This window comes from Bos indicus x Bos taurus, chromosome 15 (assembly GCF_003369695.1).
Source record: "Bos indicus x Bos taurus breed Angus x Brahman F1 hybrid chromosome 15, Bos_hybrid_MaternalHap_v2.0, whole genome shotgun sequence".
Lineage (NCBI taxonomy): Eukaryota > Metazoa > Chordata > Mammalia > Artiodactyla > Bovidae > Bos > Bos indicus x Bos taurus.
In genome coordinates, this window is record NC_040090.1 from 26,724,431 (window position 1) to 26,752,127 (window position 27,697).

Consider the following 27,697-nt stretch of genomic DNA (forward strand, 5'->3'; position numbering starts at 1 on the left):
TGAATATGAGACATTTTAAATTTCTCTGCTTAGGACAAGTTATTGATTTTCTGGTTAATGCTTTACAGAAATGCAATTAGTAGAGCTTTTTATGCATGAATATCTAGTAGGTTAATCAATGGAAAGAGCCTATGTGTGAAATAGTAGATTTTGAATATTTGGGCTGGATTATACTTGAGTCAGTCACCACTGATTAGTTGTAGAACTGGCTAGTCAAGACCTTCTTGTCTGGTTAAATTTTCTCTTTGTCCAAAGACACAGAATCTTTTTCTAACTTCACTTCCAATTTTCCTCTCCTTTTGTCTCTCTAAAAATACTAAGTAAGAAATAAAACAATACATATCTATGTTCTAAAAACATGAGAAGGCCAGTATTTGATATAAGCACTGAAAATCCTTACCAATTTCTAAAATCAGACATTCTTCCCCATAGGAAACTTCATTAAGAAATAAAAATCTACACATAAATAGCATTGTGCTATATTAAAATACGAGAACTCTCACCACGGTCTTGACCAGACCAGACTCTTAAATTTGATGGAATGTGTCTAAGTTAACTCTTCCTGTCACTCAATATGGTATTGACATTTGTACATTAAATAGGCATTCAGTAGCACCTGTTCACATTAAAATGGATACTAAATGAATTGCTAAAAAATTAGGTGTCTATACAAATAACTTGTTAACTTTTTTTTGCCATGCATTTTTAATAAATACAATTTAATCTTTTTAAAGTTCTGGATTTATTCTTCTCAGGACATTTCTTCTTACCATTCATATATTTGATATAACTTCTTTAATTAACTCTGTGGAATAGTCTCTGATTATAAATATAACACCAATGAAAGTAACAGAAACAGCCCCTGTCTTACTTCTGAAATCTAGGAATGCCTGCTATTTACAAGGCTTTCAGTAAATGTATGCTGAATGAATAAATTAAACTGTAAAGAATAGAAGTCACCTACAATTCCACATTCATAAACAGTCACTACTTCAATTTTGGCAATCCCATCCAAAGTATTTTACTAAAGAAGTGTATTTAGGGCTGATATGTTGTTGACACTCAGAGATACAACCATTTGTTTTTGTTAAGTTGCTAAGTCATGTTCACCTCTTTGCAACCCCATGGACAGCAGCATGTCAGGCTCCCCTGTCCTTCACTATCTTCCAGAGTTTGCTCAGATTTATGTTCATTGAGTTGGTGATGTTATCTAACCATCTCATCCTCTGCAGCCCCCTTTTCATTTTGCCTTCAATCTTTCCCATCATCAGGGTCTTTTCAACTGAGTTGGCTCTTTGCATTAGGTGGCCAAAGAATTGGAATTTCAGCTTCAGCATCAGTCCTTCCAATGAATATTTAGGATTGATTTCCTTTAGGATTGACTGGTTTGATCTTGCTGTTCAAGGGAATCTCAAGAGTCTTCTCCAGAGTCTTCTCCACAACTCAAAAGCATCCATTCTTTGTTTTTGTTTTTCTTTTCTCTTTTTCTGTCATAAATGAGCCTGGTTGTTCATTTATGACAGGGAAAAACAAAAAAAATTCATAATTGAACCCTCTAAAGGCATCATGTCCTTCACAGGTTGGCCCTTCCTCTCCAGGAAACCTTCACCAGGATGAGGTACATGTAGCATTAACCCCTGGAACAGCTCTGGCCTCCAGGAAAGTGCTCCAGAACTAAAGTCAATATCCATTCTGATTGTCCAGTAAGGAGTCCTAGTTCCAAGCATGGTTAAATACTTGCCTTTTCACCTTATAAACATCCCCCTGGAATTGAATCCTTAGAAATGTACTTGGCATCATAGGCGAATGCCAACAACTATCAAAGAAATTACTAACTTCATTTTTACAATAAATACAATTTATCTTCTTGATCAAGTTATAAAGACCCCCAAAAGACCATCTAGGAATGACAATGTGGTGCTGGAGAAAGAGCATGGCTTGGGATACAGATGTTCTGGTTTTGAGAGCTTCCTATATTCTTTTCTAATTATGTGACCTTAGACTAGTGAAAAATGATAAGCCTTTGTTTTCACAATCTAAAAACAAGAATAGCAAAATCATCTTCTTAGAGGTGTTGTACAAATTAACCTTAAATTAAGGTATAATTTATAAGTGATCTAGCATCTAACTATTATTCATTCATTTGAAGAATATAATAGACCATGTTGTTGTTGCTTAGTCGTTAAGTCATGTTCAACTCTTTACGACCCCGTGGACTGTAGCCCACCAGACTCCTCTAGCCATGGGCTTCTCCAGGCAAGAATACTGTGTGCCATTTCCTTCTCCAGGGACTCTCCTAACCCTGGGATCAAACCCACATCTCCTACACTAGCAGGCAAATTCTTTTCCATTGAGCCAGCAGGGAAATCCCATAATAAATTATAATAATCTTTTTTTCAACATTCTGTTAGTTATTATACATAGGGAACTTGGTAGAGAAAGTTCTTGGTTTCATTGAATAAAGCTACTATATATTTTTCTGTAGGAAACATGCTTTTTCAATTATTTATATTTTGACTGTTTTATAAAAATTCAGTCATATGCGTCATAACACTGCCCATCTTTTTCTGGTGACCCAGCAAACCATTTATATTGTTCTTTTTCTTCTTTTGTATTTAAGACAGTAAAGCTACCTCTAGAGCAGAGGTCCCCAACCTTTGGGCCACGGACCAGTACCTCCTGTCAGATCAGTGGTGGCGTCAGACTAGAAATCAAATGCATGATAAATGCAATGCGCTTGAACCATCCTGACTCCATTCCCCTGCCTCTGGTCCAGTGAAAAACTGTCTTCCATAAAACTGGTGAAGTACAGTGAAGTCAAAGCTGCTCAGTCATGTCCGACTCTTTGCAACCCCCTGGACTATACAGTCCGTGGAATTCTCCAGGCCAGAATACTGAAGTGGGTGGCTGTTTCCTTCTCCAGGGGATCTTCCCAGCCCAAGAATCAACCTACGTCTCCCACATTTCAGGCACATTCTTTACCAGCTGAGCCACCAGGGAAGCCAAGAATACTGGAGTGGGTAGCCTATCCCTTCTCCAGTGGATCCTCCTGATCCAGGAATCAAACCAGGGTCTCCTGGATTGCAGGCAGATTCTTTACCAACTTAGACATCAGGGAAGCCCATGAAACTGGTCCCTGTGCCAAAAAGGTTGGGGACCACTGCTAGAATAAATAATTCAATTCAAAATTATTTTTGAGAGCACAACGTCTATTATTAGAGCGCACACAAAAAAAGGAAATGAGCTGCATCATAGTCTCAAAGAGGAAGAAGAAAACTACCATTATAGAGCACTTTCAAATTTCAAGACTTTGTGTTAGACATATTTTTAATTAGCTCCTATCATTTCCACAACAATCCAGGTGAAGTAAAGATTATTATCTTCTTCAGTAGAGAAGCAAATCGAAGCTCTTGGAGATTAAGTTACCTGAGGAAGTCACTTGGCTGAAATTCAAATCTAATCCAAACACTGACCTTTTTCTACGCTAAAGGAAAAACTATTGCTAAACATGGTCTGATACAGAACTTTTTGAGCTACATAATCTGCAACATTCTTCTGGGAAGAAATTAGTATCACAGACAAAATGTTTGAGCAGATTTCTAAGAGACCTAAATGAGGTTGAGAGTGACCTATTAATCAGAAGTCACCCTTTTTTGTTTGCTTTGGAGTCTAAAAATGATTACTAACAATTTTCTTTTCTTATAAATGTCTCTACCAAGATAGAAATCTTTGCATTGGTCTTTTAGAAGACTTTTCCTTTGCAATCAAACTCAAATAAAAATCTGACACGTTATAACTTAATTGTCTGAAAAGACTATTATTTTTCCTTTATTAGACGACTGTATCTGAATTTGTGAAGGTGGACATGCAGAAGTAAGCATAATGCTTCTGGGTTCACAATTCAAGCAAACACTCAGTTAGTCCCAGAATAATTAAACTGCTTCTATTTACAATTTTGATGTGTCTAATAGTTCCCTGTAGACATAGCCAGAATCTCTGATTTTTCCAAATATGGCTGAGGTAGTGGCCAAGTGTTTTTGATAGCTAAGTATTGCAAGGTTTCCATAATTAGGGATACATGCATTTAGTAAGATATGTTTATGTGATTTGCAGGCACTTCCAAGTGTTGTTCCATTATTGCCAGTTATCCTAATGTAGCAATGGCTTCTGAGGTGACTCCTCCAGTTCACATGCTGACTCTTTCAGGGGCCAGGCTAGGGGATGTATGAAGAGATGCACATGTTCTGTGGTATCCAGTACTGATTATGGAAGAGAAATAAGATCTAAGATATATGGGGCCAGAAACTACTCCATGGGAACTATTTCACAAACTTTAAGTCATATATGAAACACACCAGAGATTTTCTCGGAGTTCCAACAATATTAAAATGCGCATGGCATTATCAATTATGAAATTGAAATAAGCCTTTCAAAACTGCCAATAATGGGGACTTGCCTGGTAGCCCAGCAGTTGAGAATCTGCCTGGCAATGTAGGGAACAAAGGTTTAACCCCTGATCAGAGAACTAAGATCCCACATGCTGTGGAGCAACAAAGCCTCTGCACCTTAACTGGAGAGTCTGGGTGCCATCCTCAACTGGAGAATCTCTGCACCATCCTCAAAGATCCCACATGACGCAATGAAGATCCCATGTGCCGGAGCCAAGACTTGAGGCAGCAAAACAAATTAATAAATCTTTTTTAAAAAACTGTCAAAAATAATAAAATAACTTTCAATTAATTGTGCTAGAGGAAGAGGAAAAACTGAATGACTTCTCCATTCCTTCCATGAAATATCTTTTTAAACATCATACAGAGATTGGGATTCCCTAGTGGCTCAGACGGTAAAGAATCTGCCTGCAATGCAGGAGACACAGGTTCGATCCCTGGGTCGGGAAGATGCCCTGGAGAAGGAGATCGCAACACACTTCAGTATTCTTGGCCTGGAGAACTCCATGGACAGAGGGGCCTGGCAGGCTACAGTACATGGTGTCGCAAAGAGTTGGACACGACTGAGTGACTAAAACATGCATAGATAATAAAAAAAATGCAGATAAAAAAGTAAGACAAAAAGCATTTATGGAGATGTGTTAGGCAACTAATTAATTAAAATATTATTACTTCTATGGATTTTGATTTTATGTAGCATTTGAAGTTTTTAAAATTTGTAAACTTTTGATATTTTTATTTTGCATTCTTTTCCTAAAGAGAGCGTCCAAAATTGTGTATCTCCTTCCAATGAATAGCTATTGTGCATTAGACACAAATGTTCCAGATAGCCTGTTCAAATGTTTTACACACACTTACTCACAAAATCCTCAACAGCTCCATGTTCAAGAAATTAAGTTACTGTTATTGTACTGGTAATGCTGCAAAAGTTCAGAAAGCATAGTAGACTTGTCCTCAAATGAACTGGACCCTAGAAGACCAGCTCACTGTGACACCTATGGCAGAGTTATTGGTTTAAAGCATTCATTCAGAGAAGAGGATTTATGACAACGCTACATGTTTTTAATAAGGATTCTCTCCTGATGCAACACAAAACTACCTTCCTTTTACTGTAGCTAAGAGCTTATAGAACTGTCAGCTTAGTTAAACCTAACATGTTTTCATTGTTCTCTGCAAAATGTTTATATTGCTCCTAGTCCTCCAAAGAGATGAGAAAAACACTTGTCATTTTTATTTTTTGCCCATGAACTTAATATCAAAATCCCCTTTAGGTCATGAATAACTTCTTTTTCTTCTGTCCCTGCTTTTGAGCCAAGGAACAAATCTGAATTCTTAAAGTATATAGACCTAGCCTAGGTATCTCACTCTCTCCTCACTCTGCTCCTCTCCAGGTCATGGCTCAGTGCTGAGAACACTCAGCAAATAAAATCTTAAAAACTCTTTTGTTATGAGGTTCAGTTCAGTTCAGTTGCTCAGTTGTGTCTGACTCTTTATGACCCCATGGACCACAGCTCGCCAGGCCTCCCCTGTCCATCACCAATTCCTGGAGTTTACCCAAACCCATGTCCTTTGAGTCGGTGATGCCATCCAACCATCTCATCCTCTGCCATCCCCTTCTCTTCCTGCCTTCAATCTTTCCCAGCATTGGGGTCTTTTCAAATGAGTCAGCTCTTCACATCAGGTGGCCAAAGTGTTGGAGTTTCAGCTTCAACATCAGTCCTTCCAATGAACACTCAGGACTGATCTCCTTTAGGATGGACTGGTTGGATGTCCTTGCAGTCCAAGGGACTCTCAAGTCTTCTCCAACACCACAGTTCAAAAATATCAATTCTTCAGTGCTCAGCTTTCTTTATTGTCCAACTCTCACATCTATACATGACTACTGGAAAAACCATAGCCTTGACTAGATGGACCTTTGTTGGCAAAGTTGTGAGGTTATTACTTGTTACTCTAACTTTTAAAACCAGAAAGAAACAAATTAGAAATGACAGGATTTTTTAATTATCCATCTTAATTTTTTTAAAGGCAGGATTAATAAATCACTTGGATCTCTTCTTAAAGGTAGAAAAATAAACTACAATATTATCAATCTGCCAGTTTTGCCACTTTATTATATTTTAAACCGGTTGTAACTTGATTTAATTAAATTAATATCAAAATACATCATATAGTTGATAAATTAGGCAATGGCTATCTAAAGATTCTATAACAAAATTAGGATTCTAAAAGATGTGAACTTGTATAATAGAATACTCCATCATACGGGAATGAATCAGTTGTGCAGTACTTCCACACAGTGGAATATCATGCAGTTGTTAAAGAGAGCAATATCATTTCCCAGCAGGCTGCTACTGCCCGCTTGGAAAGAAAAGTTGCTTTAGGTGCTAGCAGTAAGAGGCTTCCCTTCAGAACTCTTTCATCAGCAGGAGTCTAGAGGGAGCTCAGAATTCTCCATCCTGGCAAGATGTTCCTTCACGTCCTTGCTCAACTGAGACAAGTAAGGGACACTTAGGGGACACTCCTGAAACTTCACTTTCTATGTGACATTTTCAGGTGATGGCTACGTGTGTCCCACACCAACAAGTGCCAAAGATGAGGCATTGAATTTCTTGTTCCTCGTTGCTGCTTCAAGACTAGTTTTTCTCTCCCTCCTCCTTAAAGATTCACAGACTTGAGTCTCATATTATCAGTTCATACTTTCTACCCTCTTTCTCTGTGGAAGTCATTTACTACTCCCTTGGGATACTTCCCCAAGTTTTCTAAAAAAAACTTTTTAAGTCAGCTGAGTGTAACTCTTATCAACGTGACTCCCAAAATAAATTTTTGAAAGTACAACATCCACCAATAATATTTCTAGTATCTTGGCTTCTCAGCTCTTTGCTTTCTCCTACTCTATCTTATGCCTGCCCTCCCAAGGTGTACTTTTGATTAGTCACTCCAAACCCTCCATAATCTCCCAATTATCACCTCCATCCTTAGCTTACTTCCTATAAACTTCACTTCCAACAACAACTTCACCCAGACTTTTTTGATACATTAACTTTTCACCCAGATTTTCAATCCATTCTCCCCATCACATTTTCTCTGTCCTTTCCTCCCCTGCGCCCTCAATTTCTTCTCTCTGCATCCTCTTGATCAATCACTATATTCACTCGCAAATGCCGTCAACTTTTTAGCTCTTCTTTCAGTCTGTCACATAAACCCATAGTTAAAACATAACCCTAATTAAAAACAACATTCCCTCTGCTGTCTACCTGTTCCCAAGCACATTACCATTGCTTGAGGAAAAATACAGTTTTACTGGATGACTTGTTTTATTTTAAATCAATGATTTGAGTAGACCCTCAGGACTGCCATACTATCATACTTTCTCTTCTCTATTTTAACATCCAGCAGCTATACCTCTAACGTCACTCAACAGTTTACTGTCTCTCATCTTTCAAAATTAAATATTCAGAATAAGTTATTCATCAAAACCATATATATCTATGGTTCTACACTTGCGCCATAACCTCCATATTCTCACCTGTTACAATACAAATTTTATGCATCCCTAGCTAAAATCAACTCTTCTTGTGAACTACCTCCCGTCTCTTATCATCTGCTAAAGGGAACTGCTCAAGGATCTATGTGTATAAATATACAAAGATGTCTAAAGAATATCTTTAAGTGAAGAAAAGATTATTTCAGATCTGTTGAGCTTATAATTGGAAGACTATTCTAGGTAGAAGAAAAATGAACTTGCAGTTATTTTATGCTTAGTGTACTTTTTTATTTATTGTTAAATATATTTATTTATTTGTTCACTCTCCATCATTTGCTCATTCCTTTATACATTAATTGAGCATTTAGCCTTTGCCAGGAATTATTCTAGCTATGTAGATAAAACCATGAAGAAAATATAAAAATGCTTGCTTTCATGAGATTTCTAGTATGGGAACAGACAAAAAACAACAACTAAAATAAGATATAGGGTATGTTAGATGGCAGTTAAGTGCTGAGGGAGAAAATAGTGCAGGGAATGGAGATGAAACAGATCAAGAAAGAAGAGTTATAGTTTTTAAAAGGGTGACCAGGGAAAGATTTTATTTTAAAAAAATCAATTAAAATTGGGTCATTTCATGATCATGAAAAATCATTTTTCATTCAATTAATATTTATCAAACAACTACTATGTACTAAAGTATAGACCCAAGCTCAAAATAATCCAATATAAGTTTTTCTACATTTTGTTGGATTCATCTCAACTTTTATGAGAATGTTGAAGCTTCAATTTTTACCATCTTTAAAATTATTATAGTTATCATTGATAAGCCCTTATTTAGTGTCAAGTAACACATAATACGTTACCTACTTTATCTTTTGGTTCCCCATTGTCTAGGATATCTACCTAGGAGGTAGATATCCCATTCTGTATTTTATACATGAGAAAGTAGTCTTCGGATATGATAGTTCAGGTTACAGAACCAGTAAGTAGCAGGACCAGGATTCAACAGAGAACACAGCCAGAGAAGGAGCCCCAGAGTTCTCACACTGAATAAAGATTCGGTAGGGCCACCTCATGCTAACAAATCTATTGTAGTAACATACAGAGTAGATTATGAGCATAATGGCAATGGTAACACACTGAAGAAAGTAATATCTACTTTTGAAATGTTTCCATCACATTTTGGCAAAAGCTCTGAAACCCTCTCCGGCATTTTTTTTTTTTTTTCCTTTAATGGAACTAGAAGAGAGTAAAATGGTTACTGGGTCAGGCCCTAATTATTATAGAAAAATGCCCAGTAAAATATTCTGAATCCTTAGAAATTAGTGAAAAAGTAACGCATTAAATCAGTGGTCTTCAAAATTTTTGTAACCTCAAATAAGTTTATAGAACTATGTATCGTATTATATATACTTATGACACCCAAAATTTATTTTCATCATATATGTTAATTGTGGCAAACAATGCAATTTCCAGTGCATTATAAAAACTGACATTTTAAAATATAACTTTTATGTTGGTCTTTTATACCTAATTCATATCCCTTTAAGATATATACTTTCAGAAAGCTCTTCTTATCTACTGAAACATTTTAATGGTTCCATTTCATCTTTAAATCCAATTCTATTCTATTTCTACCTCAGAATATTATCCTTTATATTTATGCCTGAAAACGTTTATTGATAACCTTATCATACTTCTTTGAAACAAAAAAATACAGACAGAAATTAAAATGATTAAAACAATTTTGAACATCAGAATGGATATGTCTCTTTAAAACACCTGGATTATCACTTCAATTAATAAAAAAATAGAATTCATTCCAAAATTTAATAAATATTAAGCTTAAAATATAAGATTTTATTATAAATGTTTCTCTTAAGTTGTTACGTCAATGGTCTTTTTGTTTTTTGATCGGTCCAGATATCCATGGACACCCACTACTTCTTATTACAATCAGATAGGTTTCATCATCAACTGCATTTTAATTTCCTGTTTCTATAAGGATGTTTACTGAGAAAACATGTTCCTTTAAATGTGTAGATAGGAATGCAACAGGTTTTGCTATGGTTATGTAATTCACTTCTTTGAACTATGCCTGAATTAAAGTTTGTATCTGACATGCCCAATTTATAACTTTCATAGGATCCCCATTTATGCGTGTATGTATGCCATGTATATGCTATTTCAAAAGTTCTGCTTAACAACAGGCATTGTCCTTAGCACCAAAATAGAGTGTTTAACCTTTCCAAGAAGTTACAGTTAAATGAAGATCATACTATAATACCATATGACTTAGGAAAAAAAAAAAAACACCTTGTATGCTAAACAAGTGTTAGCACTTATGAGAATGATCCCTCTACTTATCTTCTAAGAGAATACTAAAACAGCTGTTAACATCCCAAAGAAATTTTCCAGTCGCCAATTTCCATTGTGCTTGTAAAGAATATCATTGACATATCCTCAGATAATATAACCATGATATTACCTTATTTTTACTCAAAAATTTTTTTATTGCTTAAAAAATCTATGTTCCTCTGGAGAGACAAAACATAAATTAAACATAGAATCTGTTTTAAGCTCATAACCTGCTAATAATGAATTTAACCTATGAAAACAAATTCCATATGTGTCATGTCAGTATCACACATGTGACGCAATAGGGTTTGTAAAATAAGATACCACTTTGGACCTAGAACAATATTTTGGTTTTATCTGAGACATGGTCCCAAGCTACAATCTGGTTCTGTTTTCAGATCCATCAGTGACAATAATGTGACTTCATGTTCTGGAAACTCCACTGGTGAGTGGAGACATTTAAGACAAAGAGGCAGTAGTTCTTCTTCCATTATGTATTGTGAGCTTTAATTAATGGTGTCAAGCAATTGGAGAGTGCTAGATGAAAGCCTCCATAGGAGGTAAGGAAGTACAACACAAATTATGTAAGCATCGCACAGTATGTCATCTCAGCTGGTTTGCCGGATGAAATTGTTCGGTAATTGGCCCTTATTGTTGAGTTCTTCAGGTCTAAAATGGGATAGGTCTTACCTAGACTGTGGTATCATGCACAGGTACACCTGGAAATGCATCTCAGCAAGACTTGTTTGTTTGGCAAGAAATTACTTTTTAACTCCAACTCAGGTGCTTCCATAAAGGTGTCTGATCACAACTACGTGAGCTAAGTAATAACTGAGGCATTAAATTTATGCATAGTTTTCATTTTATAACTTTGCTTCCAGATGTGCTCATGACAGGGAAGGTAAACAAGGTTTATCTCTAGGGTCAGGTCTACTCAATTGGTTAAGGCTGTCAGGAGGGCAGTAGTGAGAAGGATTCTGAGGCCACAGCTAGCGTCTTCAGAAAAAAGGGTCACTGGAGATTAACTTTGACTCTTGTGGCAGTGAAAGCAGAGTTGTAGCAGAAGTACCTTGTAATTTCCTTGCCTGGTATAGGCCATGATTACTATGCTAAGTAGAACATGATAATGTATTCATGCACATATCTAGGAAAATCCCTAAGGGTATGTACGGTACACCCGGTCCTGCCAAGTCATGTTCAGTTCTCTAAGCACAGATATAAAAATATTTATTCAGTTGAATTTTTTTTTCCTAGTAACTAGCTAATCTGAAAATAACCAATTGAATTTTATTAAGCCATTTCTCAGTAACTAGTTATTTGATTAAACTGAACTTGCTTTTCTTCCTACCAGTACAGATATAGCTTAAATATCTTTTGAGTGAATATGTTTTAGGCTTAATTGGCTTAATTTCTAATCAAACTCTGAAGGACTTTGGGCTTCAGAAAATTTGAAACTATAGAATTACCTTGTTCTTTCTTAAAGCCAATTAACTGGGCAGATTCTTTGCATTCAATTTAAAGCCCCTGAACCTTAGCTAAAGTTTCATTTTCTCTCTCAGCAGTTGGAAACCTATCTCCTTGCACAACAGAATCTAAGCATGAACCTCAGGCTTACTGAACTGAACAGACCCTGGCGACGGTCCCCAAATATTGATGGGCGGAATCTCCCAGAAAGTGCAGTTTCATTCTTCTCCCTTTTATAAGCCGTGAAAGGAAGTACGCCAGGTTGTTATTCAACTCTAGTATTTAACCAAGCATTACTTAGGCTCTTCTGAAACTCTCTGGCTTCTAAGTTGAGAGGAAAAGCAAAGAGAACACAGGATGGAAACTAATTGAGCAGGCTGCCAGATTACTCAGGATCACATGGCCATTCTCAGTCAGGCCCCAGTTACCACCTCCCCCAAACTTCTGAGAGTCAGCAAGAAACCCCACCTCAGTCCTGGTGCTGATTTCTAACTTGATATTTTACAGCTTTCTCAAGGATCTGATGCACAGTAATCCACTGTCTGAAGTGTGACTTTCTATAAATCTAGTTTCAGCGCACAGCAGACAACACTTTCTGCATTCAGGTTGTGAGTACACAAATCGGGCATCCTCACAATGGGAAAAAAAGATTTGTGTATGTGTTTGGAGAACAGCATGCGGCCGGCACAGGTCACTCGAGCAACAGGTGCAGGCCTGACTCACTGTGGTTTCCTCACCTGCAAAGGGGGAACCCAGCATGTGTCAGAAATCCTTGATACAGCAGTGACCAGGACCAAACTCTCTGTCCCGCTTTTTTCCACCGAGGGCAAGAAATGTATGCCCTTTGTTTTCCAACACCCGAAAGAGAACTAGCCTGTCCCGAAGTCAAAGCAACCAACCTATGAAAGCCGGAGGGTTGGGCTTTCTTTTTCTCTTTTTTTTTTAAAGGCCTGAATGAGGTGATAGCTTCATGCTGACAGCTGAGAAGCAGGTCAGTCGGGTTCTTGGGTGCTCTATTACACAAGCAAGATACAGCTAGCCTCACCTAACTTCATTTCTCTGGCACCCTCCTGCTTAGTGGGACATCTGTACACTTAACCCATTTGCTTTCTCTAATGCATGGCAGACTCATTGTGGCCAGGACGGCTGTGATACTTCAGTTCCTGTTTGTAAACATCTCCTAGACCTGAAGGTAAGTGCATGCTGGATTATATCGGATCCTTGGTCTCATCCCTCTCTCTCTTTCTCTTATTTACCAAAGAGAATCAAAGTCAGTTGAACTTTTGGCAGAACAGTCTGGCAAGTACCTACAGAGAGCCTTTGTGAAGACAGGTAGCTGTTTCATCAAGTAATTACCTTCCAAATGAGCACTCGTGCTAAGTGAGTTAACTTTAAGAATTATTGCCAAATTCTGTAGATGATGAAACCAGCTGAAGAGTTAAAGAAAAAACTTGCTTCAAATGTGCATGATTGCAAGGGCGAATTTCCTTAAGTCAGATCTTAGTAAAAAGCTTCAAAATGTTTAAAGCAGAAGTGGCTGTGAGAATATAAACTGAGTATTTAGATTTAAATTATGCATTTGGCTCAATGGTTCTTGCTGAAGTGTTAGAACACAGCAGCTTTTCGAAAACAATCTACTAATGCAAGGAATTATTAACTTTATATCTTCACCAAAGATCTTCTTAATCAAAAATTGGCAAAATGATGTGTATATATGTTACTTAACATGGTATGTGTACCTATAGAGCACTCAATGGAAATCTAAAAGGCTAAGCCGGTTGCTGCAAAAGACCTCCCATGGATCAAAGACAGGCATTAAGTTTCTTATAATTATTTTCAGTTTGTGGCTGTGTAAGGATTCTTTTATTAAAGAGAGGTCGATATACTGCTTACCACTGTCTTCTAACCAACCCATAGAGACTGTTTCTACAAACAGTGAAACAATAGAAGGCTGAAAACCCAGGAATTTGGGTCCAGAATATTTCTTTTGGAGACACAATCTTTCTAAACTTAACACTCTTCAACCTAATTATTTCACTATTGAAGTTTATGACTGAAAATGCTCAAGTTAGCAGGGAGTATGACATTCTATCTATTCTTCTGGGCTTATACATTCCTCTGTCTTATATTAGAATGATGTTCTCAAACTCTTGAAATGTATTAGTTCCTGAAGGAAAGTCATGTTTTCCTTTTTGTTTGTTTCTTCCTTTTAAAATCAAATAAAGTGAATGATATGGGTTCTCAATAGAATCCTACCTTCTGGCTAGTTAAGTCTTCTCTCCCTTAAAACCCTCTCATAAAAGAGGCATCTCTAGAAGCATAATTCCTTATGTCTTCATTTACTGTGGCTTTTTCAGTGAGGGAAAAGCAAAATACAATGCAAGACTGGAAAGTCCACTCTGAGTAAAATGTGAGTTCTGCCTGGGATACCAGCTATATGTCAGGCTGTTTCTTATGACTAAGACAAGCACAACTCATCTGTCTTAATTGGTAGCCTGAGATCTACAATAAGAAGGATCACAAACAACTGAGAGAGAAGCAGCACAGAATATATTCTTTAGTTGTTTCACTACATGTAGAAACATGCTTTTATACATCTTCTCAGTGCAGCTTAAAGCAATGGTTTTCTTTAACATTTCTGATTTTGGTTTAGTTTAGAATAACTAGCATGGTTATTCCTCTTCCCTTGCATGGCTTGATTACTTGACACAAACCAGGGTACGTCCTTATTTTTAAAGCTCAGTGCAAAATAGGTATGACTCAGTTACAACAGGAGGGCTGGGCAGAATAATAACTTTACAAAATTAAGGGGCAACAATTTTATGAACAGTGAATGTGGATTTGCTTCCCTTAACAGCCACAAGTTTTCTTTTTTTCTTCCTTTATCACCACCTCCTGAAACCCTCTATAGAAAAGCAGTAATGTGAAACCACTTTTTAGTGCCAACACCAAAGACAAGAGAAAATAGCGTTCATTTTCTTTGGACAGAGGAATTATTAAAAAAAAAAAAAAGTTAAACTCACACTATCTGAAAGTATATTTTAAAAGTTATTAAGCCTTAGAAGCAATACAAACATTTCAATATATTCAGAAGGACTTAGAATCTTTGTTTAACGTATCACAAATTGGATGGATCCTTCTCTCTCTCTCTGTCTCTATTCCCTTTATAATAATTCTAATCTTGGAAGGTTTTCAGGTTCATAATGAGCTTATCTCTGTTCCTAGGCTACAATCCCAGGGGTGGGGGAGCCTGGTGGGCTGCCATCTATGGGGTTGCACAGTGTCGGACACGACTGAAGTGACTTAGCAGCAGCAGCAGGCTACATCCTGAAAATTCCTCTTAGGAATTTCTACCTCAGGGCAAGATGGGGCAAAGAACAGAAGAAATGATGCTATCTGGTTTTCCTGTTTTGTTTTTTTTTCTCTCTCTCTCTCTCTCTCCAAATTCACTTTCTTTCATCCCCACATTCTCTCTGCCTTCACTATGCAACTGGTTGACTGATGAACTTGGAAGACAGGAGCACTCAATCCATTATCCAGCGTAACTTTACACAGCAAATAGACAACAGAGTTTAAATATATTAACTAGAGAAGGAAGGAGGCTGAAAGAAAAGTATAAAGAATATAGATTTCTTTTATTGTCCTCTGGAGTTTCTGTACCACTAACATTAATCTCCCCTGTTTGTAATATGCCTTGTTCCATTCAGAATGGGGTCTGTGCTCAGTCATGTCAGACTCTTTGCGACTTTGTGGATTGTAGACTACCAGGCTTCTCTTTCCATGGAATTTTTCAGAAAAGAATATTGGAGTAGTTGTCGTCTCCTACTCCAGGGGAAAATGGGGTCACAACTTAACCAAAATTGCTTAGTCCATGCCCCAGCAAAAATCCAGTGCCAGTGTTCTGAAAAGCTGATGGCTTCAGTTCCTGGCTGCTTCTGTCCCTTTAAGATGAGCGGACCTGAGTAGGAGGTGCAACCTGGTTCTCTCAGAAGCCAGAGGGCAGAAGCAAAGTTGTCCCCAGTTACCATTCTGGGACAACAGAACAAATCAATACTCACAAAAGCCTTACCCACGAGTATATTAATTTTTGAATAAATTACAAATAGCATTCACAATGTACTGTCTTATCCCACTCTTTACTTTCTCCTGTTTCCCTGGAAATAAATTATAGGCATAACAGACTGCTTGGCCCATTAGGGGTGTTGATACCTGAGGTTTTCAAGTTATAATCAAAAGCTGGGTAAAAGGTAGAGTGATCCCCTTGGTGGTTCCATGTTACAGGCAAAGTGAAACAGGAACAACAAAAGTCACTTTGTTGACTCTTGAGTGGATTCTCATAACGGGAATGGGAAGGGAGTAAAAGCACTTTGCAACAATCCTTATGTGACATTATAAGAAAATTAGATGAACGGCCAAGGTTTGTTTTTTGGTCCCCTCTGGTGACCGCTTCTTTGGGAAGACAAAATAATCAGAAAGCCTAGGTTTAGGGAAGGCAAATCAAACTGCCTAACCAGACAGGTGACCAAATACAATGCAAAATGAATCAGATCCATGGCAGGAGACAGTGAAAGAGGCTATAAAGTTTACTATGAACTTGACAGTTAACAGGAAAGAGATGTTTCTGAAAAGGTTCATTTGAGTATTTTTAAACTAAATTGATTGCATTTTAAATGTGCTAGGTGAAGCAATATTTTAATTAAATGTTGGTGAACTTCAGGTTCTAGGGATAATCATTCCTATTTTGTTCATGTTAATCTGTAAATTACAAGGTAAAAGTGTTTATTTAGAAACCATGGCGACAACTGCTGGGAATTTCTAAATTAGGATAAAGGTGTACTTTAGTATGTTTAAGAGGTACTAAACAAAGAAGGTGGCTCAGACGGTAAAGAATCTACCTGCAATGCGGGAGACCTGGGTTCAACCCCTGGGTTGGGAAGACCCTTGGAGGAGGGCAGGGCAGCCTACTCCAGTATTCTTGCCTGGAGAATTCCATGGACAGAGGAACCTGGCGGGCTACGGTCCATGGGGTTGTAAAGCTTTGGACATGACTGAGTGACTAAGCACAGCACAGTTAGGTAGAAGTCACTACTTTACCAGTGATTAAAAAGATGAGGTTATCAACAGCTCTGGTTAAAATAAAATTTGGATTATTTTATTATTATTATAATCTGTGCTAAGCAAACACTTGTGGGAAAAGTTCTAAAAACCAGTTGATACCAAATCTATATTCCTTTGTAGCTTCTATTATATAGATGAGTGATTATGAGATTTTGATGCCAAGGTCTGAATCTTAACCCTATCTTTCAACTACTAGCTATGTGTTTTGAATACATTATTTACATTTTTTTATTCCCATTTAACTATCTGTAAAGTAGGATTAATACCCTCTTCCTTACTGTTTGATTGTTTTTGTTAAGAATTAAATGAGAAAACATGCAAACCATCTCATGTAATACGTGCATACTAATAATATGTTTTCCAATTATGTTAAAAATTTTTAGGATCTAAATGAATTTTCATGATTATCACAGAAAGTGACTGAAATATAAATAAACAAAATAATCACAAATACAAATATAGTCTAACTTTTTTAAAGAATTATTTTTAAATAAAAAATACTTAAAATTTTAACACCTAATTAGGTTGGAGTCAGCAAACTTGGCTTTCACTGCTGCTTTTTTCATTTACTAGCTTTCATTACCGGACACTCTGACCCTCAGTTTATTCATCTGCAAAATGAGGATAATGTGAGCTACTCTTTTTTGTCTCAAGGGATCATTGTGAGGATCTAATGAGTTGATATTACAAACTGTAAGACACTTATGGAAATAATGTTATATTTTAATAATAAGAAATGGAAATTAACTAACCACTTACTTTGGACCAGATATGGTTTAAAGTACTTCTACTTAAATTATTTCATTTAGTCTGCAGAACACTATGAATTTAGTATGATTATTATGATTTGATAAAACAACTGCTTCACATGATGATTCTTTTTCATATGTTTTTCATATAGAAGCCAGATTTGCAATATAAATGTAAATTCAAAACCTCTCCCCCGTATCCTCCTACCTATGAATTGTGGAGCTTCCACATTTAAGAGGCAATGTGATGTGCCCGGATTGGAGGTCAGAGCCATGGTTTCCAACTCCAACTCTGCCATGATCTAGTTAGGTACCTTTTTCCACACATACTCCCAATCAGATTCTTCACTTATACAAGAGGAGGATACAATGAAAGAATCTCCAATTCTAAGAGTTTTTCTGACTTTCTGTAACTTGGGATTAATAGGAAAAGGGGCTACATGAAGTAAAGATAATGTTAAAAAAAACGGATGTTAACCTCAAATTCAAGTAACTCAAATTAAGAACTAATAAAATGCTTTCAAGTGGAGTTCCTGACTGACTCACTTTAAAGTGGTATGTTTAGTGTATAATTGATAAGATAATTTTTATAATAAACACTCCAAATTACATCTTTATAAGAAACATGTTTCCTTAAATAGGTTAAAGAATCAGCAAGCTCTACATGCCCTATATTTATAGTATTAAAAAAAATTACTTAGCCATCCATATACACTGTGTGTGTGTGTGTGTGTGTGTATACTTCAACTTGTCCCAAGCTAAATGATCTTGGAAATAATAAAATGGCAATGCCTAGCTTGAAAAAGTTTCTATATGGCATTTCCCTAGAGGAAGAAAGAAAGAAATATTATATAGAAAATAGAACTCAGTCAAACAGAACTTAGTGACTCTTGTTTTAATAAAATCCAAAGAAAAGAAACTTTTGGAATAAAGGTTATGATACTATCATCTGAGTACTATGTCTCTATATTTTTTAAAGTCACTTTAGAAATGTAGATCAATTAAAGAAAAACCTCAATACTTCATTTAATAAATCAAATGATTATTATTTTCTTTCAGATTCTCCATATTAACACTAATACCAAAGAAGATTACAATGTTGACTTCAGCCAAAATTCTGTTGATTTCAATTTTGTCTAGTTTACTACTGTTTGGAAGCCATGGGGAAGAAGGTCAAAAAACAAACACAACAGAAAGCACTGCAGAAGACTTAAAAACAATGGAAAATCAATCTGTCCCTTTAGAAAGTAAAGCAAATTTAACCTCAGATAAAGAAAATAGAGAAACCTCCAACCCCAAGGCAAGTAATTTCTCTTTTGAGGATCCATCAAATAAAACACATGAAACAGGTTTCTACAGTAATCTGTCAACAGACAACTCTTCCAGGAGTCCAAGCCTCATGCCTACACTTTCCCCAAGATCTCCCTCAACCCACAGCTTTGTTTCTAAACTGCCTTGGAACTCATCCATAGCAGATAACAGTCTTCTGCCAGCTTCAGCCCCTCCCAATACCACAGTTCCTGTATCTTCAGAAAACTTTACCCTGTCTTCCATCAATGATACTATGAAAGCTCCTGACAACAGTTCCATTACAGTTAGCAACCTCCCTTCGGGACCAAACACCACGTCTGTGACCCCCATGGTAACAGAGGGATGGCCTACCACAACCAGAGAGAGCGTGGAGGGGTTTACCGTCTATCAAGAAACAACTTTACATCCCACCCTGAAATTCACCAATAATTCAAAAATCTTTCCAAATACGTCAGACCCCCAAGAAGGTAAATATAAATGGATTTAATTTTCCTTTTGTGTGAAATTGAATATCCAAATAAGTTATTACACCTGAGGAATGCACCACTCTAGAAGAAAAAGGAGGGTGCAATAGTGCACGTGGTTCTCATTTTGCAACAGCAGCCATGATATTCATAGTGAACAGTGAAGGGATTTGGGGCTTATAGACACTAGTCGTTACTGAATGGGAATGTGATGAAACAGTGGGCAAAAATAAGAAATAGGTTAAGCTGAAAAGAAACCGAAACTGATGTAATGGTACAGTTTTAAGACACTGTAACAATATTACTGCATCTCAGAAAGACTATATGAAATTTCCCAGGCTTTTAGGAATACAACGCAACAGAAGTTTAAAAATATATGTATGTGGGTTTTGAAAAGAGAATGAAATGAATAAATTTGGAAATTATCTGAAACCATACTGCAGTCACAGGAGACTAGAACACTGATATTTTAAAAAAGTAAATTCAACAGGATACCCTTCTTGATTTTTGGTTTGGTACCTACTAAACACCATAAAAATAAAATTTAGCTGTGAGTATCACAAGAAAATTGTGTTATGGGGACATTTCTGTTTTCATTTGGGGATTAGTCAAGTTTTAAAACATAAAACAGAAAATATTTCCAATATATAATGAAAATTGTTTATATAACCATGGTTTTGTTTCCTGAATTTAAAAAAAAATACTCTTTTTTTCCCTCCATGAACTAATTGATTTCCATACAACCTATCTACAGATGTTAGTGATATAAACAACAAATTATATATACAAATTCCTATTTGAAAGCTGTTGTTAGTGTACAAGAAAAGTTTTAAAATTTGAAATTCAAGATTACTATAGCATTGCAACCAATATATTACATGTACACATATTTTCATAATTTTAAGACATCCTTCCATTCATACATAAAAAAATATGCTCTGTTTTGCCTTTCTAACACTATATAGATGGAGAAGGCAATGGCAACCCACTCTAGTACTCTTGCCTGGAAAATCCCATGGACGGAGGGGCCTGGTAGGCTGCAGTCCATGGGGTTGCTAAGAGTCGGACACGACTGAGTGAGTTCACTTTCACTTTTCACTTTCATGCATTGGAGAAGGAAATGGCAACCCACTCCAGTGTTCTTGCCTGGAGAATCCCAGGGATGGAGAGCCTGGTGGGCTGCCATCTATGGGGTCGCACAGAGTCAGATACGACCGAAGCAACTTAGCAGCAGCATATATATGTATATATATAGAGAGAGAATATTGAGTACTTAATCCTACCATTGTTTTTTAATCAAAAGAAAATTTAGTTAACTTTGTCTCACTTTCAGCTTAGTAAAAAAATGTGCTGCTGTTGTCAATAAATTTCAACATGTTTCTTGGTGTATAAATGGAGTCTGATATAGAATTAGGGACCCTATAAGAACCCTTGCCTACCTAATTAATAAGCTTCTTGAGAAATTATTTTTTAAAGCTGAAAATAAATTGCACTAAGCATGAATTCAGGGAATATTATGTGATTTATTGATGACAGCCTTCAAATAAGGTGCTTGTTAAAGGGGATGATAGAATGAAATTCTGGATTCCTTGAAACAGACCTACACATTTGTTTGAAATGTACAAAGCACAGCAAACATCCTGTTTTGTTTGGTATATTTCCTGTATTTGAAAATATTCTATATCAGGATATATTTATTTTTCTCATAATGCCTTTTCATTGGGGTGAATTCATTTCTATCACCTACTTACTCCCATTTGCTTTTTACTTTTGAATAGAAACAAACTCAAAGCCTATCTCATCATTAAAGTTCATCAGTGATTCAGAGATGATTAAAAACAATATAGAATTCAACAGAGAAGTTAGATCTTAATGGAGAATGCACATGGCATTTCAGTACTATTGGTGTTAATACGTAATGAGACAGTTACAAAACTAAGGCTTAGGAATGTTTCAGCATAATTCAAATTCTGAAGTACAGTTTTATCAGGAAGTATATATTTTGGATACATCCCCAAAACTCAGTACTTTATAACACACACACACACACACACACACACACACACACTGTATATACATACCCATTATCTTAAAAGAAATGTGTTAAACTTTGCTTACATAAAATCCACATGTATTTCTATTCTTTGAATAACTGTTTTCTACTTCCTATGTGTAAATTATTTTTCCTTTGTCCTCTAGAGAACAGAAATACAGGAGTGGTATTTGGGGCCATTTTAGGTGCTATTCTGGGTGCTTCATTGCTTAGTCTTGTTGGCTACCTTTTATGTGGAAAAAGGAAAACAGATTCATTTTCCCATCGGCGACTTTATGACGACAGAAATGAACCAGGTAAAAACAACTTTCAGAACTTCACCTGTACACACTGGTTTTAAGTAAGTGAAGATGCTAATGTTCACTGCACTATCTAGATGGGATTTAGAGAGTCACATGACAGAAACGAACTAAAGATTTATTCTGATCTACTCTCTTTCTCAAAGAACATAGCCAAAATAACTATGGGCCTGTTGGTGAAGTTGTAAAACCATTTGGAACTGTTGCTTATTACATCACAATTGGTTTTAAGTAATCCCAGAACCTAAAACATAGCATTATAAACAGTGTTAGTCACTCAGTCGTGTCTGACTCTTTGCAGTCTTATAGACTGTATGTAGCCCACCACTCACTCCTCTGTCGAGGAAGAGTGTGGCAAGAATACTGGAATAGGCTGCCATTTCCTCCTCCAGGGTATCTTTCCAACCCCCTGGAAGGATCGAATCCAGGTCTCCTGCATGGCAGACAGTTTCTTTACCATCTGAACCATCAGAGAAGCCAATGAAAAGACTATGGTATGATATTAAGAACAAAATTGCCAGTTTGTAAGCAAAAAGCTGGAGCCATTCTCCATCGTTGTTGGATCTCTTAGTAGCAGGATTTTGAACAATGATTTATTCTAATTGGATGCTCTTTCAAAGTTTACACATATACAACAAAGTTTACACATATACAATAGCTGTCTATTAATTATGTTGATGAGGTTCTAAAAAAGAATTTCTGAAGAGTTGTATATTTGGGTACATAAAGTCACATATACCTTAATTCAGAAATTTCCCAATCACGTGATGGAAAAAAAAAGCACCCACATCTATGGATGAGAAATGTGTCTGCTAAGAATAAACTACTGAGTGTGATCAGTATTAACTAGAACAGAAATGAAATCACTTCAAAAGCTTGACTCATCTTTTTAAAAAAAATATTTCAGGACAAAAAAAAAATTGGGTTTTTGGCTTACACAATAGACTCTTGCTACCATCAAAATATAGTTAAATGCCCCTGTTAAGTCCTATTGATAAAATCTTGTTGATTTTTTATAAGTTTGGATCATTACTGATATATTGCTGATTTTCAAAAGCAAACCCATTAGTTGTAAATTTAACTGAACTCTGTTCATCTACATCCTGGCCTTTTCAAATCTGTTTATGGATTTCCAGCAATCCATAGAAAATAAAAAGTAGCACTTTTCGAAATTGAAGGATAGGATTTCAACCTTTTGGGGCTTCCAAACTTTTTTTTTTTTAACTTCATAATATTTTCTTTAAATGTTATCACATGTAAAAGGTCAGTCTGTCAACTTTACACAATCTAAGATTTGTGATTGAGGCATAATGGAATAATTCAATCACAACAGTTTTACTGTTTCAAGGTAACTTTGTGTCACCCCTTTCAAATCCATAAGGCTCCTGGGAGCCCAGTTTGTAAACAGAAGCCTTAAGGACTAGGTAGGATCTGAGACTACCTAGCTGAATAATTAGATGACTAATATAGCTAGTAAAGAGTCACTGTTTTAGTATTCAGAAGCCTAGAACACTCCAAGTTTTCTATAAAAATAAATTCAAGGTCATTAAGGAAATAATAATTAGTTGTTTGTGGAAAGAAAAAAAAAACTAACCATGTTATTAGTTAGAAAACCCTAAGTGTACAATAATCTGGATCTATCAGAAGCAAACAGAAGATTTTACAATTTTTTTCCTCTCCATTGCTCACCCATAAAGATATTAAGACACTTAATAAAATAATGACACTGATTTTAAAAGTAAAGCTCTCACTTTTTAAAAATCACTTAACACCAGAAGTAAAAATTCTGAACATGTTGGGAATTCCCTGGTGGTTAGGACTGTATGCTTTCATCACTGTGGGCCCAAGTTCTAGCCCTGGTCAGGAACTAGGATCCCACAAATGCACAACATGACCAAATTTAAAAAAAAATTCTGAACTTGTTGACATGGTTCTGAATTCACAAGATTCAAAAGTCAATGAGACATGTCAATACTTCCTTATACCAAATATTGCTAGACTTCTGTTGTGATCTCTCCCGTAGTTCCTTATGTTTGGACCACCAGCAGGGAAATTTTGGAAGTTAAACTGTTCTTAGTTTTAGAAACAACAATGTGGCTTGATAAATAACTACTTATTTAAATTCAAACCCAGTATCTGAAAATATCACATAAAAATGTAACTATTTGCTCATCCAGAACAATTCCTATGGTCTAGCAGATGTGGGAGTATGCATTCCAGACTGTCACTATAAAACAATTTTTTTGTTGCTTTTTTAGTTCTGCGATTAGATAATGCACCGGAACCTTATGACATGAGTTTTGGGAACTCTAGTTATTACAACCCAACTGCAAATGATTCATCTACTTCAGCAGGTGGAGAAAATGCACACGACAGCATTCCTATGGATGACATACCTCCGCTTCGTACCTCAGTGTAAAACTTAGGGGGGAAAGGCTGCAGATGGCAAGTGTTCATCTACATCCTGGCTTTTTCAAATCCATCTTCCAAACACTGAAGCAAGACCACTGTCATGTGGCCTGTGTCAAGGAGAACTGTAAAAGCGTAAGGCTACTAGCAAAAACATAAACAGAGGATAAATCATCCAAGAGGTTTCCTTTCTTACCAGTTTTGGCTATGCTGATTCATCCATTGAGAAACCTTCATTAGTATTTTGGCCTATTTTTTTCTTAGTAGGAAATATCTATAGAATCAGGTAAAACTAAAAGACTTCACCATGATTGCCCTGCCTGATTAATTAAAAAATCCTTCAATGAAAATAGGAACCCCAAATTACGTTTTTACTTTTTGGGTGAGGGGGTAGACAAAAGTCAATGGATTAACTCTTCATTGTTCCCTTTGTAGTCTTAATGCATTTTCCTGAAGGAAAATTGGAAGGGTGATTTTTTTTTTTTTTTTGACTTAAAACTAGAAAGAGTATGGCACAGAGTTTGTGTTCCTGGGAAATTAAGGCAATGGGAGTGAAAGATTTGTATTCTAGTACATTTTATTTTTCTGTATCAGCAGGTCCATAGTAAAGTTCTCAAGTTGCCAAGTTGATGATAACTTTGCATTCAACAGACCATCATCAGAAAGTTGACCCTACCCAGGAAAGTAATCACTTCTTTTCAAATCATGGGAAATTCCAATCTGTAATTTACTTTAGGTCTCAATTAATTGGGTTCTTTAAAAATTCAATGAGAAACTTCATGAAAAAGTCAGCCAATACATACACCTAAACATAATTTTTACAGTTTTAAGATGCTAGATAGGAACAGGATTTATTTAGTATTAGACATTATTGCTCAATCATATACAGAATAGATTCTGTATCTCTAAGTGCATAAAATGTAAGGTTAAAAAAATAGATTACTGGAAGCCTTAAGCAAACAAAATATTTTCTGATCATCACTTTCACAAGTATGCTTCAGTTTGTTTTTAATTACTGGCTGCTTTTGGTGGGGAAAATATGCTCTACATTATAGGAAGGTTGAGGCTTTAGGGATTAGAAGATTAGATCAAGAGTTAAATTCCCGAAGAAGCTGTGAATGTATCAAGAAGGCATAGGAAAAAAAGATATTTTATTGATATTGAATTGACACATGGTATGTGTGTTTGTGGGTGTGTGTGGGTGTGCAGAAACATACAACAGCTTCAGAAAACAAGGGTTAGGAAGTTAAGTAATGGAAGAACATACTTACCCCATATTGCCATAAAAATAGCAAAGAAGACTGTCCCTCCATTATCAAACAGATATGTCACCTTAATGGAAAACAAACGAAAATATTAGCCACATTTTTGGCTATAATAATACAGTGATTACTTTTTTTACATTGAGGCACTATTGATTTTTTTTTTTCTCACTGGAATCACATTATTTTATCATTTGTAAATATAAGATAGACAATCCTTTCATGGGTCCCGCAACTGTTTCATGTGATTTACTCATGGAGAAAGTTGGGGAATCAGCATTTCCCCCCTTACTTTCTCTTTTCCTTTTGGACTCTACCTTTATTTCTGCTTTGAAGTGGTTCTAGCACTCTAAGGAAGTATTTGTGGGTCACAAATGGAAGCTATGCAGTGAGCTTTAAGAAGTTAGCTTTCCAGGGAAAGCACACACAGCTGCACTTCCTGTTAGCCAAACTGCCAGGGCTGGGGCAGTTGCAGAATGCAGAATTCCATTAGTGATCCAGCATTTCCAAGGGAGAGGTATCAGAGTGCTGGCCCTGCTCTCTGATGTCTTTCAGAATGTGCCATGGGTCATTAAGAAATTTCATCAATCACTGGATATATTTAGGATACAGTCCAAGTGTTTTTTAATCAGACATGACCTGAAGTTTTACAAAGAACAATGTACAGTTACACAATGTTACTGAATATACATTTCAGAGTTGTAAGAATTGTTTGATTTTAATAAAGTATAAATTCAATTTGCCTTTTTCTCTTTTCATTTGCATAATATCTTTACTATAGTCATAATTTAGTGAGGGAGATTAAACCAATACAGTCAAGGCATCATATTTTTCTCAGTCACTTAAATACCATAGAAATCATACAGAAAATAGGTGCATTATTCTCACAGGAGTAGAGGGCAATTAGGTATTTTCCTATAATATTGCATTATTGAAAATTTCATTATACAAATGATAATGAAAACTACTACTTTTGAAAGTTGGTAGATAGGTGCAAGATATTCTAGATGGTTCTAAACTTCTAAGACTGTTGATGTTAAGACTTGGGCTTTTGAAAAATGCAATAAGAATAGTTTTTCACAACAATCATCAGCATATATTATGTACAGTAGAGAAAAGGACCACAAAGAAATTCTCCCACAGAGCTCATAAAATTCCACCCAGTAGGGGAATTTAGCTTTTTTTTTTTATGTCCAAAGATATCCCACAGAGACACTAGTGGCTGCCAAGCAGCTGAACAGCTGTCTGCTGTCCTTTATAAACAAGTTTAGTGCAGGAAACAGCCTCTTAAAAGTGTTAGAACAGAGGCTTCACACATGGAAACATAAAGATGACCAAGAAATAATGGCTCCTCCTGCTCCAGAAATGGCCCTGTTTTTAGAAAAGTGACATGTAAAAAGCCATATTTAATAACAATTGTGTTGCATAGACATTATTTTTTGAGCAATATTTTTCCTTAAAAAAGCTTTTCATTTTTTTCTTGTTACTTTTGTTTATAAATCTTTCAGGCATTTTTTAACTAAGTAAATTTAAATATCAACTTTTAGAAACACATCCGCTCGACATAGTAAGGTATATATGTCATACTGATGTAATGTGAGATTATAAACTTGTAGTGAGAAATAAAGCTAGAACGGAAGTTAGGGAAGTCTTCAGAACTTGCCCTGAGGAGGCGGGTAAAAGTGTAAGGTCGTCATGTTACCTCCACTAAACTGTTACCTGTGGTGTGTATTATGAGAGGGGAGACTTCGGAGATAAGAAGAACACTCAGAAGCCTGTGCTTATATAATAGCTTCCCATGACAAGGCTTTTTTAGGGTGCTAATATGGGCTTCCTTTGTGGTTCAGTAGTAAAGAACCCACCTGACAATGCAGGAGACTCGAGTTTGATCCCTGAGTTGGGATGATCCTCTGGAGAAGGAAATGGCAACCCACCCCAGTATTCTTGCCTGGAAAATCCATGGACAGAGGAGCCTGGAGGGCTACAGTCCATGGGGTCCCAAAGAGTCAGACATGACTTACCAACTGAACAACAACACCAACAAGGTGCCTAATATAGAGCTGCTAAATGAAAACGGAGGGGACAAAAAATGAAGAGTCAAGCACAGTGTGAATGGCTTGAGCTTAGAAAGTGAGCAATTGGCAGGAGAATAAAGGTGGGAGAGACCTTCTGCCTAGTAGGAAAAGAACAGTTGCTCTATAAAAGAAAACTCCAGTTGAAATCTCAAGAAAAATCCCAAAGCAGCATAACAGAGCCAAAAAAAAACCCCACCAAA

The 27,697-nt window shown here is 36.3% G+C and overlaps 2 protein-coding genes across 6 annotated transcripts in view; one reads left to right on the top strand and one right to left on the bottom strand.

Moving 5' to 3' along the window:
- Positions 1–27,697, bottom strand: part of ANO3 (anoctamin 3) — a 448,326-nt gene that overhangs the window by 57,007 nt on the left and 363,622 nt on the right. For all 4 annotated transcript variants that reach the window (XM_027562801.1, XM_027562800.1, XM_027562802.1 and 1 more), the window contains one exon: positions 25,432–25,492. In XM_027562801.1, coding sequence (XP_027418602.1) covers positions 25,432–25,492 — 61 coding nt within the window. The remainder of the gene's footprint in view (positions 1–25,431; positions 25,493–27,697) is intronic.
- MUC15 (mucin 15, cell surface associated) lies at positions 10,256–26,164 on the top strand. 2 transcript variants are annotated; one of them, XM_027562804.1, is made up of 4 exons: positions 11,619–12,949; positions 18,684–19,402; positions 21,599–21,748; positions 24,010–26,164. In XM_027562804.1, exons 2-4 carry the CDS (start codon positions 18,721–18,723, stop codon positions 24,168–24,170), a joined length of 993 nt encoding a protein of 330 aa, XP_027418605.1. In that variant the 5' UTR covers positions 11,619–12,949; positions 18,684–18,720; the 3' UTR covers positions 24,171–26,164. The 2 variants fall into 2 exon arrangements, with proteins under 2 accessions (XP_027418607.1, XP_027418605.1); XM_027562806.1 differs by lacking the exon at positions 21,599–21,748 and having other exon boundaries at positions 10,256–12,949.

What these genes read in the sequence shown, in the direction of transcription:
- MUC15 (XM_027562804.1), top strand. Translation starts at nt 18,721, where the DNA reads ATGTTGACTTCAGCCAAAATTCTGTTGATTTCAATTTTGTCTAGTTTA. An exon ending in TACGTCAGACCCCCAAGAAG is followed by an intron (nt 19,403 to 21,598) that starts GTAAATATAAAT and finishes TTTGTCCTCTAG; the next exon opens with AGAACAGAAATACAGGAGTG. An exon ending in TGACGACAGAAATGAACCAG is followed by an intron (nt 21,749 to 24,009) that starts GTAAAAACAACT and finishes TTGCTTTTTTAG; the next exon opens with TTCTGCGATTAGATAATGCA.